The sequence below is a fragment of the Nothobranchius furzeri genome, chromosome 3 (genome assembly GCF_043380555.1).
Source record: "Nothobranchius furzeri strain GRZ-AD chromosome 3, NfurGRZ-RIMD1, whole genome shotgun sequence".
Classification (NCBI taxonomy): Eukaryota; Metazoa; Chordata; class Actinopteri; order Cyprinodontiformes; family Nothobranchiidae; genus Nothobranchius; species Nothobranchius furzeri.
The window spans coordinates 49135138-49153548 of NC_091743.1; the positions used below are offsets into that span (position 1 = coordinate 49135138).

Below are 18411 nucleotides of genomic sequence, written 5' to 3' on the forward strand. Positions count from 1 at the left end.
CCATCTCTAGTCTCTTCTGTTGCTCAACTGGCCGGCCAGCTGACCGATGCACACACTCTCAAAGTCTTGTCGGCTCACTTGGATCGCAGCTGTAAGGTGACCAAATATGAACTTTGAGAGTATCCCGGTCTTGATGAGATTGTAATCTCTGCATTTTCATTTTGGTAAGTTACAGGTGGTGTATGGTTTTTTTATTGTTTCTTTCCTTTAACCATGACATGCATAACAACACATAAATAGGCTACACCCATACCAGTAGGCTTATGTGGACACACTGAAGCACAACATAACTTTATCTGCTGCAGTTCTTTGGGACAATTTTGATTGTCTTACTAGAAAAACCAGCCAATGACATCTATACCTCTAATCCAGGTGTTTACATCCGCTCACACCACAAACAAGGTAGCCAAAAATGTCCAATCATGCAGAACTGCAGCAGCAACAAGTTGTTGTCGGTGTATCAATCTTGGGTCTTTCATATGGATCCAAATCGTTTACAGTACAATGCAGATTTTGTCCACACGCTGGTCCTATTTAACATATTCCTGTATATTTTGTAATCCTTTCCGTGTTTTAACATGTTGTTTATTACATCCTTTTCTCCCAAATCTGCTTCTTCTACGCAATGTACTGTTTCCACGATTTGTTTACAGTCATGAGGCTGTCAACATGGCCACCATGTTGAGTATGCATTGTTTTGTTACATTGTTGTTTTGTTACATTATTTTTGTTGTTTCAACTGAAAGCTGTAAAAAAATTGCATTTTTGTCACAATTTTTCAAACAGAAAGTGTGGGTGGAGTCAGACAGAGGTAGACTTGGGGTGACCTGCTTTAAAAATATATATTTAAAAATTATCTTAATTTATTTCAAGTTTTAAAACCTTTACAAGTGGAAAAGCCTGGGAACCACAAGCGAAAAAGGGCCCGAGCCCCCACCGATTGAATATTAAAGCACGGGATGCATCAAAATAGCCTTTGTAAACTAGTTTGGGTACACTTGGTGTTATTTACACACAGAGTATTGCTAAAAACAGCCACGTTTGGTTTAAACTGGCTGCTTTTAATGATATCGGGTTACAATTGATGCCTTTATTTACAAGTGTGAACCATATTTACATGTCGATGGTGTGAACATTTAAATTAGCAGCCTGCGCCCCCGCCCCCGCCCCAAGGACCTCCAACGGCCGCTCTGATGGAGGTAGGAAGGGGAGGAGGGAAAACTTTTTTCTCCTTTGTTGTTCCAGGCGGAGAAAGAGATGGTAGCTTGCTGTGTTGAGGTTTTCCTGAGAGGTCTGTGAAACTTTAGCTGAATTTGACTCCCAAAGAGTGGGTTAAAACTAGCTAGCCTTCCGCCAGAGCTAGTTTGTAAAGATTTTCATAAAATAGGAAGAGAAACAAAACGATGCGGCTTTTGTCGGTTTAGAGGAGCTGGTGAGTTCATAAAGAGCCTTGGGATAAAGTTGAGGGGAAAACCGGGTTTTTTTTGGTACCCTACCTTCCGTTTCTTCCTCTCCTGACATTGTCAAGAAGTTCCCGCTGCTCATCGGTAAGTTTCTACACTCGGTAAACAGATTTGTTTCTTTATTTTGTTACTTCAGATGTCCACAAAAACGGGCCATCGTGTCTTAAAGCGAGGATTATTTATATTATTTACGCATGGAGACTTTATTATCTAGCCATTGCTTACTTGGTTAAATGATCCCATCCCACATATTGGCTGTTCGGAGCCAAACAGCTGGAGATGCTTGTAGGAACCAGGGACACGTCCAGGCTGCATATTACACCAGAGCGTCACCGTCCTTCAGCCCTAATGGCCCATGAAGACTTGACCCATTAGCAGCTAATGGCTAACTCTTGATAGTGTTGTTAAAACACTTGATTGAGGGAATTGACAAACTGCTCTACAAGTTTATTTCATTTTAAGTAACTCAGTTTTATTTAGCTTCCAAGTGATCAGGCGTTCCTGTAATTTTAAAGTTTTCTTGAGTTCTTTGGACTTTTTCCATTCTTTCTCACACTTTGACAGAAAATGAAGAAATTAAGCCAAAATAATCCCATCTACACTAGGACATCATCTGGGATATAACCTGATCACATATTAGGTAGGACAGGTTTTCTGCTGTCTGAGAATTCTCTTTTAATTAGTTTAAAGCAAAAATACAGTTTTCTGTGGTTAAAGTGTCATCATTAGGATCTCTTTAGGCTTCACTCAGGAAACAGGAAAAAAATGTCTTTTGTGACAAGCTGCTGGGTATGAGAGTGCTGTTTTTGCCCCTTGTTGACACAAACCCATGAGTTTAGGGGATTTAGTTATACCTGGACAATACATGGGTCTGTGTTAAACGTCTAAGCAAACAAAAGGAGGCTCCTAAATGAGTGGAACAGCAGCCTGAGTCCAAAGAAGAAAGTCTGACTCATTGGAGAAAAGTTGACTTGACGCTATGAACAACACTCTACATGGATGCATTTTCCTCGTGGATCGTGGCAGCTCCTGAGAAGGCCCTGTCTTGCGTTTGTGAGTGATAAAGAGGAGTGTCTCTTGTTTTGTGGTTTTAGCCTGCAGGCCTTGTCTTTACTGGGGTGCTTGCCCATGTAGAGCACTCCCTCCATGTATGACCTACTCTTGTCAGCCTGCACCAGATGGTTTAATCCTTTTGAAAAAGGCTAAGAGGAAACCCGTCCTTGCTGTAGGGAAATGAACAGAGAAGACAGGAAAACTGGCATGAAGAGCAGAGCTGTGTTGATTATCATTCTGCTTCGTTGAGGTAATTGTTACCGTAGATGTATGATAAACTACGCACCTCCCAGGGAATTTTGTGCATTTTCAAGTCACAGATGGTTTATTTGAACCCTAAAAAGAATCTGTGTGCAAAAAAAAAAAAAGTTCTGATTGCCACGTATAACAACGGTGAAAGTGAATCATTAGAGATTTCCATCTACCAGCTACTTCCATAGCAGGCACTTTAAACACTGGTCTGATGAGAGGGTTGTGAGCTGGCTGGGAGAAAAAGGAAAAACATGCATGATCTTTTCAGTTTGTGAGATCTCTGTAGGAGGTGCAATTACCACAGAGAATGGAATTCAACAAAGAGGGTTTGAAAATGGCTGCTAGAAATGACAGTTTGCATATTTGTGTCTGCATTGAGTAACTTGTGTTTAATCCCCGATTCTTCTTTGGCTATAATGTTTCCTCCATGTAAATAATCTGGTAAAATGCTGCTTGATTTAACTCTGCTCTTGTTACCATAAAAGTTTATTAAACTAAACATCTGGCTGTTTAGTTTCATGAAATTGCTTTAGCATGCTTACACATGAAGGAGGTGGTGTGTTGCCCGGGCAGCAGTTTGCATAAGTGGTGGTTAGATGTAGGTTCTCTGGTTCGACCTGCTCTTCATATAGCATCTCCTCAGAGCTTTACCAACATGCTCCAAGCGAACACACAGCCATCGTCTACCACGCGCTCCTCTGCAGTCACAGACCTTAATGGAGTGTTGTGGAGCTGCCCTGCCTTACCGATGTGCCTTACACACAACCCCCACACCACCCACACACACACACTGTGCACTCCACCCTCTACTTTTGAGTTACAACTTCTACTTCTTGCATATAATCTGTGGATGGAAATCTCTGCACTAATGAGCATGTGCAGTATGGCACACATGCATGCACCATTGGTGTGTGAATCTTTTCAAACGTTTTTCCTGTTGCTTTTTTTTTATTTTTTTTTCACATCCTTCTGAAGTCTGCAGTTGAAAGAACTCTATTGAAAACAATGAGATGTTGAGAAGACAAAAATAGTGATTGCCTTTCAAATATAGCCATGAATCGACATGGTTAGTGTGCAGTTAAATTGGAGAATAAGGAAGAGTTTTTTTATTCTTACTATTTAGCAAAAGATATATATTATACAATGTGATGTGTATGGTATGGAAGACTTCCTGTATCTTTCCCTTCAACAGCAGAGCTGTAGCAGTCTGTGCGAGAAGGTGGTCCTCTGTCTTTCTACTGTGTGATGGAGGGGTTGTTCGTCATTATCCATGATGGATAAAAATGTATTCAGCATCCTTATCTCCACCACGGTCTCCAAGGTGTCCAGTCTGAGAAAGAGTACTGAGCCAGCCTTCTTAATGATCTTATTAAGTCTTCGTGTCGCTGGTTATGATGCTACTTCCCCAACACACGATAGCAAATAAGATGGTGCTGGCAACAACAGACTGGTAAAAGGCATGGACAAATGATCTGCTGCAGTTCAAACTTCAGAAGCTTCAGAATGAGGAAGAAAGGTGATTTAAGTGACTTTGAACGTGTTGATGCCAGATTAGTTGGTCTGAGTGTTTCAGAAACTGCTGATTTTCTGCAAGTGTCACACACAACCATCTCTAGGGTTTACAGAGAATGGTCCGACAACGGGAAAACATCCAGTGGTTCTGTGGGCGAAAATGCCTTGTTGATGCCAGAGGTCAGAGGAGAATGGCTCCATGGGGCTCCACGGCATGCATACAACACTGCACCATAGTAGAAGTAGAAGTCGCTGTTGTTTACAACATTTTTTCACTGTGTCCTTGTCTTTTCTGACTGTGACAGCAATTAATAATATTTTGATCAAGGTGACTTTTATGGACCGAATCATAAAGATATCTGTACTTACGAACCTCCGCCACTACCAGCGTTTGCCAGTCTGCCAGGTTTTTCTGTGTAGGACCGTCCGCATGGTTAGAAAATTTCCTAGGTATGCAGTGTGGAAATTTTGGGCCGTGCGGAGGCCACACGGAGGGGCATGGTTGCCAAAATGAAATAATTTGGCCTTGCGGACGTGTCAAACCAACCTTAACTCAAATAACCACTCATTACTACTAAGGTATGCAGAAGAGCATCTCTGAACGCACAACACATCCTTGAGAAAGATGGGCTGCAGCGGCCATAGACCACACCGGGTTTCACTCCTGTCGGCTAAAAACAGAAAACTGAGTCTACAATTTACACAGGCTCAACAAAACTGGCCAATAGACGATTGGAAAACAGTTTTGACTGGTCTAATGAGTCTTGATTTCTGCTGCAACATTCGGATGATGGGGTCAGAATTTGGCATCAATAGCATGAAAGCATGGATCCATCCTGCCTTGTATCAACGGTTCAGGCAGGTGGTGGTGGTATAATGGTGTGGGGGACATTTTCTTGGCACGCATGCATGCATCATTGTTGCAATGCCACAGCCTACCTGAGCATTGTTGCTGACCATGTCCATCCCTTTATGATCACAGTGTACCCATCTTCTGATGGCTATCCAGCAGGGTAATGCTCCATGTCAGAAAGCTCGAATCATGTCAGACTGGTTTCTTGAACGTGACAATGAGATCAAGGTGTGCCCAATAAAGTGGCCAGTGAGTGTATATATGTATATACGTGTGTGTGTGTGTGAATTCAAGTGGCGAATTGTTTTATTCTTTCGTTTCATTGACTCTAATGGCATTGAATCCATTTTTATTCATAATTATTTTTAGATTTTTATTTATTTGTTAATTTTAAGAACTGGCGTTTTCAACAATGTCTTCAGTAAATCACTTAAAAACAGCTGTGATTATTATGTTTCATTACTATTTGTCTGTTTAGTTTTACAGCGGGGAATTGGAAGTTTATTTTGTGTTTGGAACACTTTAGTTTATATAAATATTTGTGGAAGGCCAAACACACTTAGAGATTTAAATATACATTATAACAGTCATGAGTGGAGTTAACATATTTATTCTTGTGTTTTTAGTTTTTGCTGCTTTAAAATAAGTGCACAGAAGAGGCGCTAGTAAACTAAAAGTGACAGTCGTTTTTATTTTTATTTTATTTTTGCTGAGCTAAAGCTACACATAATATCCCTTCTCAGTCACATAACTCAAAGGAATTACGTCTAGATTAGCTGGTAGAATTAATAAAGATTTCACATTGTATTTTGCATCCTCGTGCTTCGATTTTGGGCCAAACTTCTAATTTTAATGTAGCTATTTTCTAAATCTCTTTCAGACTCAGCCATCTGTTGTTCCTGGTCAGTGGTTGTCTTTTGATATCTACATTTTACTCCTTTTGCTTCAGCGTTGATAACCAAACACTTTGGTTCTGTTTTTACCTCTCACAAACACACGAGTCAGTTCCTGCTGAAATGTGATGTTCCACTTCCTCATCTGGTCCCGGGTTTCCTGCCATGGAGAGACAGGAAGCTCGGTATTGATACTTGACGTCCAGCTGCACGTGCTTTTATGTTACAAGAAGATGCCAATGGAGTTATGTGCATTTACACTTAATGCATTCATGTCTGATTTTATATCCCCACTGGGACCATTAAACTTTCTTCCCATGTTGTCAAGTAATGATCAGTCTGTCAACTGGACGAGGTAGGATATAAAGCTACAACTGTTGGACCCTTTGTGCTCCTTACATTCTTGGAAGTTTTTTTAAACAAGGTTGTCAAACAAGTCGTAACATAGCTGGTTTCTAACCTCTCAGCTGGTCTTAGCTGTCAAGTTAGCGGAGCACTCGTAGAATCCTCAGCTGTGATTACATGCACCCCCACCCCTTGATTAAACACACCCAAATTAGCTATGAGGGGAACTTTTCTCTGTTTCTCAGCTGCTGTGAACTCAGATCTGCTCTGATCAGCAAGGCCAAAACAGATGGAACAAACAAAGGAAAAATAAAGAACTTAAAGCAGTGTTGGTATTGGCTGATTTTTTAGGACATCAAGTGATTTGTACCAGCTTGTTGTTCCCTTCCTACTCCACAGACTTCAACATGTTAAGTTTTTACTGTGAAATATAAGAAGCAGAAGCAATGATGCACAGAATGGTGAATGCATGGCTGGAATTGGAAGATTTTAAAAATTGTTTTTATTTTTTATTCGTTTATTTTTTGTCATGAATGCATCATAAGAATTTGGTGTGCTAGAATAATTCATTTGAGTACAAAAGTTTCAATTCAAGACACAAGTTAGCTTGTGTGGTGTTGAGAGATGTAGTTGGAGAAAATGAAGTTCAGACAAAGTCCAGCGGTCTACTTAGCAGGATCTGATGAACTGTTACAATTAGATGTGTTCAAAAAAAGTTAGTCACATCAGACAGCTTTTTTAAAAAAATTTACTTTAAGCTAGAGCTTAAACATTGATCTCTGTGATTGTTGGGTTACAAATTTGACCAGTTTCATTTTTGACACCACTCTGCAGCCCTCTACTGGCTAAAAACCACACTAGATAGTTTTGCAGAATGGATATCTGCTATCCACTTGTTAGCTCTAATGCTAGCAGTTAGCATTTTCAGTTTGCTGATTGTCAATTAAAAGTACAAGAAGAAAAAAAGGAAGAAGTTAGCATTTTCTGTTAGCATCGTGGTGCAGCCTGGAAGTAAAAGTAAGGCGAGGCCTACACAAGTTTGAGGAAGCTAAAGGAGGCTACAGAATCACAGACTGATAGTGACCTGACTTTGTTGCAACTGGACTTCTAAGTAATATTTTTTGTCCAACAGTGTGGATCTTTTTACTTCGTGATTTATTTTAGTATTAGTTGGCTCATGCTAGTATCAGCTTGTTTTTGGCGCTAGCTACAGCAGGCTGCTGCAGGGTTGTTTACGACAGTTGTAATTCCACTTTCATCCATTAGGACGAAGGAGCAGAAAACTGCTCACTGTTACTTTAAGGTATTTATTCTTGCCATATGCTCAGATCTGTTATCGTTAGAGCGGTGATGAAGTAGGAGCACTAACTTCATCCTGTTTTAGAGAAAATGTACTAAACAGAAGTTAGTTGCAGAAAATTCATCATTTTGAGGTTTTGAGGGCTTCCCCGTCACTGATTATAAATAGCTGGCTCACACAAACTGGGGATGCAGCAATTCCTTGCAGCTTTTTCCCGGGCATCTTTATGTGATCATCTTTTTCATCTGCATGGTTTCCTCTGAGGGCCACTAGAGGTCACAGCATGGGCCCCACAGTCTTTGTTTTGCTCCATAATGGCTCTATTCTCCCTCTGCAGCATTGACTCACAAGCCTGCCTGACACAGGACACCACTGTGATGAAGGGAGGTAACGCGAGTCATGGGAGTGTACTGCTGCACACCACTAATGCAGAATTTATAGATCATTAAAACTGTTCCTTATGAATTAGAATCAGCAGTCAAACATGTGACCATTCATGTCTATTAAAGCTGTTTTATTCTGTAGTTTGTGGTAAAGTGACCACATCCAGGTTCCACAAAGGCTTTTATTTTGAAAACAAATATGCTACCAAGTCCGCAATGCGTTTGTTGGTATTAATACATCTGACAGGTGAGTTTATTGCTGTGCAGGAAGCTGGTAGGTTGAAGTTTTTACATGCAAACCAACCAGGTGTTCCAACTAGGGTGAAATTTATCAAAGCCACTAATTGGCTCAAATTAGTCAAGTCTTCATTTAGACCACATTACAAATTCACTATTTATTTAGATTAATTGAATTCTTGTCTTTTTTCCTACGACTAAAATAGTGATAACGAAGAAAAACTGATCAGAGCCCCAACCAAACCACACCCTTCAGGGTCACATGGACTTTGATTACACCCCAACGGTCATATTTACATCTGCTAGACATTTACAGACACACCCAGCTGTCATCTGTGTTCTTGTTTGAGCTGTGTATGGATTTTTTTCCCCCTCCAGCTGTTCCCTGTTTTCATGTTGGGACAGTTTGTACTGTCATTTCTCGTGCAATTACTCATCGCAGTTACTGTGTTTTATTTGCATTTCTGAAGCGAGTTATGAGCGTTTTATGTTCTGTTTGTCCTCCAGAGCAGAACGGAGACATTTCAGCTGTCTCCAGTAGAAAGTTTAAAGAAGACACGTGATTGAAGAAGAGACTAGAACTTTCCACTGGTCGTCTCATTGTTTCCAAGTAAAGTTCTCCCTGGACAGGACGCACAAATTATACAGTCCTGGAAGAAAATGTGAAACAGTTGTCACAGATGGGATTTAAAATCAAACTTCAGATTTAGGTCAAGACAACTTGAGTTAAGGAACGGGGAGATAAGATGAAGAGGGAAGCAGAGAGGTATTGGTCCTGAAAGAGCGGACTGACTGTTCCTGGCTGTTTGTGAAAACGTTGTAATCTGATCTCGGCTGTGGTGAGCTCATACAGGAGGCTTCCAGCAGCCTCAGACAGGAGTCCACCCATGTTCCTGTGGCCCTGCTGCAGCTTAAATATCATATAATCAGTCAGAGAGAGTGGACCCTGTATGTGCACACCCACACTCTCAGTATTTAACTTTTTAGGAGCTGATTCTTTTAAATGGTGAGGAAGAATCTAGAATGAAACCTACCGATTGGCTCATAAACTGGACATTTTTGCAGATCTCACATTTGTCCATCAACACTTTCTCTTCTCCTCCAGCCACAGATGGACTTGAGATAAAATCAGCTGAAGCTCTACCTTCACCCTGACCTCCAGCTGGTCCCAGAGCCCCAAGCATTCACCCAGAATGACCGACCCCACCGAGCTGAGCTCTGAGGGAGAGGGGACTCGGGTGGACATCTGCAGTTTGGAAATAGAGAGACAGTATGACATCATCCCTACTGTCATCTGCTCCATGTGTTGCCTGTTTGGCATCATCTACTGCTTCTTTGGTGAGGACCCCTCTCAGCTTCACGTGCCTCTTGAGTTTAAAGTCGTATAACTCTGTTATCCTCCTCTGCCGCCCCCTTCAGGTTACCGCTGCTTCAAAGCTGTCATGTTCCTGTCCGGTCTCATGTTCGGATCGGTCATCATCTTCCTGCTGTGCCACAAGCAGCACGTCCTGGACACCCAGCTGAGTGTGGAGGCCAGCGCGGGGATCAGCCTCGGTATCGGCCTCATGTGCGGGCTGGTCACCATGCTGGTGAGGAGCGTGGGCCTCTTCATGACGGGCCTGTTGCTGGGACTCTTACTGGCTCTCGCCGGCCTGCTGATCACTCACCAGTTCTACACGCCGACCAGTCTCTGGGTTCCTTTAGGCTCTCTGCTGGGAACGGGCATGCTGTTTGCCGTGCTGACTCTGCAGTGGCAAAAGATGTTCACCATGCTGTCCACGGCTGTGTTTGGGGCGGCCATCATGACTGTGTGTGCTGATTACTTTGTGGAGATGCTGGCTCTGGCCTCGTACGTGTACGACTGCCTGCGCCTCTCACTCGGCCCGGTGCTCTGCTGGTACAGCTGGGTCATTCTGGGAATCTGGCCAGCTCTTAGCCTCATTGGAGTTGTGATCCAGTGGAAACTCACGGATGACAGCTTCTCACACACCGAGGGTAAGGATGTAACGGTTTTATTCTCAGGTATTTCAACAATGTCAGAATCACACTGGGCTGTGACTTAGTAGTTGGAGACGCATAAAAAGCAAGAACATATATGGAATTTCAGTTGGAATCACACTGGATTGGTACTTCTCACACTTTGATGACAGGTTTTATATGCGGCTTGGTCCTGTGCATATGATGTTATTACAAAGAGCGCTATAGTGGGGGGCTGTGGGGTGGCAGAACACGGCAGGATTTGAAGTAGTTTTCTTGACATTTAGACAGCTCTCCTCTGATTGGCTAACAGCAACACAACCGTACCACTGACTTCGTTTGCTCTGTAACGTTCATGTTTTATCTCCACAAATAACACAAGCCTGGGCGAGTTCTGCTGTGTGGTGGTGTTGCTAATGCTAATGGTTAGCTTCTACTAGTCAAGACGTTCTCTACCGTTTCCTGGACACTAAACCAATAACAGACTTCCCCGTTGTGAGTCAAGTTGGGTGAGTCCATGAAGTGACAGTGCGGTTACATGCACACTGATCGACATCCAAGTCAATCCAGGTCAATCTTGTTGTAATAAGCTGGGAGTCTTTATCCTAGTTTACATGCGCATTAGAAAACCGGCCTCTCAAATAAAGTTTGTTCCACTCCGGTACAGTAGGTGGCACCATGCCCCTTTTCATGTCGGCCTTCTTCCGGCTAGCTTATAGCGACACAAGCGGTAAACAGCGGCTGGCGGGAGTGAAGCAGACGGAATTGAAACAGGATATGCACAACAACGCTGCAGCACAGCTTATTTGGTACGTACTCTACTGCAGTGTTTGCCCTAGAAATTTTTCCAGCCGGGGACCGTTCTGCTGCCGTGCGTTGACGGGGTAGTGGGAGGTGTTGAGCGGAGCAGACCATTACGCTGCTGTGCATCTCCCGTTGGGGGTGGAACCACATAGCCGTGGCGCAACACCACGCCTGAGCTTACGTAGGGGAAGCACTGTCCTGTTTTATGATGTTAGGTGTGTTGCTTAGTGACGATGGTCTCGTCAGGCTTTTCAAATCCTAGAGCTATTTTCTATCAGAAGCTAATGCAGGAGATAGGTGTAGGAGACTATTTTCATGTTCAGTCTGCATGAAAAACTCAGAGTGACCAATTATAATAAGAAATAATTAAAGAATGGTTTTTCAATGTTCAATTCAATTCAATTCAAGTTTATTTATATAGCACCAAATCTCAACAAGAGTCATCTCAAGGTACTTCACATAATAAACATTCCAGTCCAGGTCAGTTCATTAAGCCAATCAGTAAAAAGTTTCCTATATAAGGAACCCAGCAAATTGCATTGAGTCACTGACTAGTGTCAGAGACTACAGCAATCCTCATACTAAGCAAGCATGCAGCGACAGTGGAGAGGAAAACTCCCTTTTAACCGGAAGAAACCTCTAAAGGATCCTGGATCAGTATAAGCAGCCATCCACCATGACTCACTGGGGATCAAGAAGACAGAGCAGACACATGCACACACACACACACACACAACATATATACCAAGTAGGGCTGCACAATATATCGAAAAATTATCGTCATCGCGATAATAGGACGTGCGATAGGCCCATCGCAAAGCACGTCAAAAACGGCGATAAATTTTTGGTTCAAACATTTCCATCCGTGTCATACATCAGCTTTTTGTAAACCAGCTCTATTTTTTACGCGGAAGTATTATTTGACCAATCAAATGTAGCCCTTCTGATATGCGGCCAATCAGATGGGTCCATTCACGTAATACGCCCGCCCCCTACGTAGACCCTTACCCCAAAATTCCACTATCTCCGCTCCTCCCCGCTTTCGGCTGCCGCTCACTTCCCTTGTTCGTCATGCTGGCTCAGATTAACGAACGCACTTTGTGCTGAGGTTTCTGGAATCAGCGCTGCTTTCAAACGTCAACTGAGTCCGCTCGGTGTCGTTAAGCAGCTGATAGTAACCGGGCTGACTCCGACACGTGCCGGTGAACCAACCCACCTACCTCCATGGAGCCCCAGGCTCCGGTTAGCTTCCAGCTAAAAGGCTACAGCACTCTCCTCCCAGTCCCACCCTGCTAAAGAGGGCCTGGAAAAGTTCCCCCACACACATCAAAGTGATTTTTCATTTATGAGCTTTTATAACCTTGTTAATCAGGATAGTTGATTTGCTGCTGCACATAAACTGTCAGTCAGAAGCTCTGCTAGCCGGTTATCTTAAGAGGAGCTAGTTCAATTTGTTAGCTTGTTATCACAATCATAGTTGCAGTTTCATCATCTGAGCTGCTTTTTAAGATCTAGGTACACTTGTTCAATTTGGGGTTAAAAACAAACGTTTTCACATATTTTCCATGTAGTTTTTTTGCCAGTTCCTCTTCTGAAAGCATGGTAGACAATTGTTTTTCTCTTTCCCTCAGAAAATCTTAATATTCTCCTAGTTTGGCCCAGCACAGTTCACTTCCCAATTACAGCAACAGCCTTATAAAAATGTTATGTTGTAATGGAATTCATGCACTAGTTTTTGTTTGCTTTTAACCCAGAGCAGACATCACACGCCAAACGACATCAACACTGCATACTTTAGTATTCGTTCATTTATCGTGAGTAATATTGATATCGCAATATTAAGCACTGTTATCGAATATCGCAGGTTTTCCTAATATCGTGCAGCCCTAATACCAAGTAGTGTTTCTATGGTTACATTGTGATTTCTTAATAAATATTCTATTTGGTGAGAGAGAAACTTTATTGTAATTATTCTAGTGAATCTATAATTAAACGGGTAAACTAGTAGTAGCACATTCAATGTCAAAGAAAGTAAAATGTTATTATCAGGAGAGGAAGAATGTTTAAATGGTTAGCAACAGTGTTCAAGCTGATGGCCCCCTCCATGAGGCTACCACAGCTCAGCAGAACATCATTGTAGCTTCTTCTGGGGAGAAAAACAGAGAAAAAATAAAATTAACAGCTGAAATAACAGGAAATAATACAGTTAAAGAGCAAATTGTAGAAGAAAGTAGTTGAGTGTGTAAAGTGTTCAGTATGTCCTCCAGCAGTCTAAGCCTATAGCAGCATAACTACAGAGATAACTCTGGATAACCTTAAGCCTAATCTTAAAAGTAGACAAGGTGTCTGCCTCACAGACTACAGCTGGGAGTTGGTTCCATAAGAGAGGAGCCTGATAGCTAAAAGATCTGCCTCCCATCCTATTTTTAGATATTCTGGGAAACACCAGTAGACCTGCAGTCTGAGAGCAAAGGGCTCGGTTAGGAACATATGGAACAATCAGATCACTGATGTATGATGGAGCTTGATTATTAAGAGATTTATACGTGAGAAGGAGGATCTTAAAAGTGTTCCACACTTTTAAAGTTTAAGTCACCAAGCCTGTGATTGAAGGTGTTATTCATCCACATTGTGCAATCAGAGGATCCATTTATTCCTCCCAAACAGGGAATATGTGGAATAATTCAAGCAGCTGATCTGATTTAACACAAACCTGTAAAATAAGCTGCGCACATCTGTGTATGTGTATGTATATATATATATGTGTGTGTGTGTATATACATACATACATATATGTGTGTGTGTGTGTGTGTGTGTGTATATACTGTAAACACATTTGGCAAATAATGACCCAAATGCAGCACAGCTGATTGGATAATTCATCACAGACCAGATGGACATCGCCCAAAACTTCAACTGTTACATTTGGGTAATCAAACCGAGCGTTTTGCTTTAGGACATAAACGTTCGAAAACTCAGACACGCCTTTATCACACTTTTATGGCCGATTAGAATGTTCTCACAGCTCCAGCAGCAGCAGAAGGTAACATCAGGACATTACCTGGAACAAGCTTGAGTAATGATCTGATTTAAAGGATCTGGAGGTGATTTAATTATTGGATGAAGTGCAAAGATTGCTGTGACATAATCAGTGACAGATCATTAATCAGACTATCATCTGCATCACTGGAAAAGGGATATAAATCATAACACCATAAAAGTTATTAGGAATAAAATCACCATTTTAAAGGTGTGACATGTGACACAAGACCAGTGGAGCTTTAGCTTTGTTGCTGGAAGTGAAACTAAAAAGAATAGCCCTTTGTACAAGACACACCATGCCGGCAAATCGGCGTAATATTACCGCAATGGTATGTCCAGTGTTTCCCTTACATAGACGTAGCCGTGGCGGCCCGCCGCGGCTGAAATCCCAGCGCCACGCCTACAAGATCCCAAGTTTTATTGATTTTTTTTTTTTTTTTTTGTTGCCGTTTCCCGAAGAAGCAGCGGGAACTACTCTGTTGCTTGTGATCACAGCCGGCAGGCAACAAGGAGGAGGAGGCAGGGCAGGGTGGTTACAGCTAAGGATGAGCATACGGATAAAGCATTTTTGACGAATACGAGCATGAAACGAGTAAAACTCGTAAATATCTGTAATCGTGCTGAAGGAAAATCCTCATTGGGCAACTGACTGCCTTCACGCTCTGTGATTGGCCAGTCACATAGAGCGCCCGCCCTTCCCTACACACAAAACTCTGCTCAGTCTGTCCGGCACACACACACACACACACACACACACACACACACACACACACGCACGCACGCACGCACAGTAACGGATTTCTCTGTGCTTGCTTCACTGTTGCTCATGTTTCTTCAGTACTCCCTAGGTTTTCTTCAGCTCGCCTCATTTTCGGTTGAATATTTAAAGTTACTTTTTTCGTAACGTACGTGGTGCATTTGACAAGACCAAGCTGAAAACGGCTCATGCGTGCGTCTGTCACTGCCTCCGCTCCGGTCGTTTTTTTTAAATTATTATTATTATTATTTCAACTCTCTCTCCCTCTCTCTCTCACACACACACCTCAGTCAACATTGTTTTGTTGAACTGTGTGTGGGGAAAAAGGCCAACAACGTTAGGAAAAAATCTGTTTAATCAAATTAAAACAAAATGGTTCTAAATGATATGCAGTAGTTCCTACTGCACGAGTCCAGATGCATTAATTCATGCACTTAAATATTAATGTTCTGATTTTACTGAAAAACTTGTTCTGTAGTAGTTCCTTTACTATTGTGATCAAAAATATTTAATCTCAATTCTGAGGCTGCTCTGTAGTTTTCAAATAAACAATACACATAGCAACTTCTGATCCATCCATATCACTTTCAGATTTAAAATAATGTATTGATGTAAACCACACCCACTAATTTCCAAATAATAAGGTGCATTCATCTGTGTTTCTCCTTTGATCCACATTAGTGATATTTTCAGCACCAGAACAATGAAGCAAAGAAACAGATTCCTGCGTTTATGTTAGTAATTTTATTTATTAGATGCATCTGACCTGTTCTATTTTTCTCTGAAATGAGATCAAATCAGTGCTTCTATGGGTTGTCTCCTCTCTGCACTAGAAAATTGTACTTTATTATAATGTTCACCGTAATGCATCTTGATGTTCTTAACAAATAAATAAAATCAAAGATATTGGTCAATAATGCCAAATATGTACATTTGTGTTTCGGTCATTTTTATACTGGCTTAAAAATACTTCATTAAGTCTACTAAGCAGGGGTGTATGTAGAACGTGTTTAATAGGGCCAGCCCAATGATGATCTTGGACCAAAATAAAGGGGCCAGAAAGTCAAATGGGGGCAGAAGGAGATGTTTATCCAGACGCCAAGAAAAATTAAATGCCAAACCCCCCCTGCAAAGTGTGTCACTGAGAGTTTAAAACAAAAATTATTTTTGTGCAAATATTGATGTATTCACCTTTAATACTAGTTATTAAATTCAGCAGTTGCTGGATTGGTGCAGTTCAAAGTGGAGTGCGTCTAATAAAACAATATTAACATTAAGGTGAGACGTGTCATAACCCCCACCACCACCACCACAGCTGGAAAAATTCCTAGGGGAAACACTGATGTCTACAAACGCGCCATGCTGGCATGGCGTTGCGCGAATTTTGCGGCATTTGTTCAGTCTTGCTTGGTAGTAATATTGCGGTAATGGTCTGTCGAATGCACCCTGACGCAACAGAGGCAGATGTCATGATGGCATGGGGAGTTATTGCTGAGCTCCGGCTGGCAAATTTATTGAAAATGAAAGTAAACACAGGCAATAAGGTTTGCTTTTTGAACAAAATCAGCTGAGATGGCAAACTGGAGCGCCGCAGCGCTCCACGAGCCTCTCTGTTAGAGCTGAAGCTCAGATCACCAGAGACTGCACAGGGACTGATGGGGACAGACACCTTTAGGAGCTGCTTGTTAAAAAAAACTTAACGATCACGGCTTCAATCGGAATAAAAAGCAAGTTATGTCCAAGATAAACGGAAGTCTGCGGCAGCGCAGAGACCGCCGCCATTACCTAATCTTTTATAAAATTGCCACGATTGCTGCACATTACCACCACGGTCTGATCTTATAAACGACCTTTATCCTCCCCAGGGTGCTGCGGCAAATCCCGTCTTGCAAACGCTAAGGTCCTGTAAAACAGCTCTCAAGATCTGATCACTGATGGATGCAACATTGTTCAAATAGCTGTAGTCCTTTAAATTTACTGTAGAGTATGTTTTGGATGTAATCTAAGGAGCGGATTGGAAGTGTGGGTCTAGAATGGTCTGATGTTTACATTTTTCTGTTGAGATGGTCTGCATAGGAGCTCCTTTCTCCGTTAGGAACACTTGGAGTGGACAAAGAGTTTTCTCACCAGGCTTAGAGGAGCTCTGTTGGGTACAGGAGGGACTTTGTACTGGAGAGCTCGAGGGCTTGTGGAAAACAGCACAGAGATCTTTAGTGAGTGAAGTCCGTGGCGGTCTCTCATACGACGGCCATCCTCACTAAAGCGGGTGTAGGACAGCATCTCTAAACCGACCTAATGATTAGGAGCAGAGGTTGTGTTATTTCTCTGATTTATTATACTGATGCACTGAATAAAGAGATTTTTTCCGTCTAAGACTTTTGATCTTCCCTCCTCTCACAGTGGTGGTCAATCGGAGACAGAAGAGAGTCCAGCTGATGCGGATTCGAGAGAAGGACGCCAAGAAGCGACAGCAGGCAGGTGGGCAGGAAGGCATATATCGCCGTAAACCCACCCCAGTCAAACGTTACGCTGGGGATCTACTGGCACCGGTCAGTGTCAGCCAACACAATGTGTGCTGTAGTGACTTTGCGTTTTAAACACCAGTTCTGTCACACAGATGGAAGCAGAAAGCAGTAGAGATGTGTCTCTAGATGTTTGTTTAGTGGGTGAACAACATAAACGCTTGCACCTGACTCATCTCTTGTGTTCGTTTCAGAGCTACCTACAAAGTTTGCGCGACAGACAGACGGGAACAGGCACTTCCCTTAGCAGCCTCGGCGCCACCAGCCAAACCGTGATCGACTTGGACTACGACACCGGCTCCACGGTTCCACTCACAGCCACGACTCCTGTCGTCAGGGTGTGAGCCACTTCCTCCCCAACGTACAGCACCTTCTATAGAAGGATGTTTAAAGCGTCTTCCCAACGTAGACCAGAGAACCGATTTAACTTAGTTTTGCTGGAAATCCCATGTGGAGCGATAGCGCCCTCTGTGAATGCTGTTCTCCGCAGGGCAACGATGGGCGTTAAACTCCCGTTTGATGTAAAACCACTGCAAGGAAAACAGACACTCGTTTCCACTCATCATGTGTTAGATACACAGCAGCAAGTCCGAGCCTGAGAAACAGAAGCATATCTGTTTAACGTTAAGTACTGTACTTTAGTTGTTAGCCATTACCGTGGAGGGTCGTATTATCACTGATCTGAGGTCTGTGGTCACAGGAATTGAGAAAACCTTTAAAGCCACTATTTTAAACAGTGGCGGGAAGGTAAAATAATGCATGTGATATTAGGTTTGACTAAGTGAAGCAGAAATTAGATTTTTAAAGTCCTGTGTCAGTGGCACCACTTTAGACCATCTGTTTTTGTTTTTATTACGTAGCATTTGTTTCAGTACAATCAGTGAAGAGTTAAGACTGTGGAGTTTTTTTAAATATAATTTATGTAACAACAAAGTACCTGGTAGTTTTTTTTTATTATTTTAAAGCACAAAAGCTTGTTTGTCCTACATTTGTTCTAGATTACAGAATACTTTTTCAT

At 42.2% G+C, this 18411-nt stretch overlaps 1 protein-coding gene across 2 annotated transcripts; it reads left to right on the top strand.

Annotated features, from left to right (window-relative positions):
- The first annotated feature begins 1314 nt into the window (after nucleotides 1-1314).
- Nucleotides 1315-17956, top strand: LOC107385657 (transmembrane protein 198). 2 transcript variants are annotated; one of them, XM_015959698.3, is made up of 5 exons: nucleotides 1315-1547; nucleotides 9397-9629; nucleotides 9711-10286; nucleotides 17272-17420; nucleotides 17588-17956. In XM_015959698.3, exons 2-5 carry the CDS (start codon nucleotides 9485-9487, stop codon nucleotides 17735-17737), a joined length of 1020 nt encoding a protein of 339 aa, XP_015815184.1. In that variant the 5' UTR covers nucleotides 1315-1547; nucleotides 9397-9484; the 3' UTR covers nucleotides 17738-17956. The 2 variants fall into 2 exon arrangements, with proteins under 2 accessions (XP_015815184.1, XP_015815186.1); XM_015959700.3 differs by having other exon boundaries at nucleotides 17272-17349; nucleotides 17588-17865.
- Nucleotides 17957-18411: the final 455 nt, after the last annotated feature.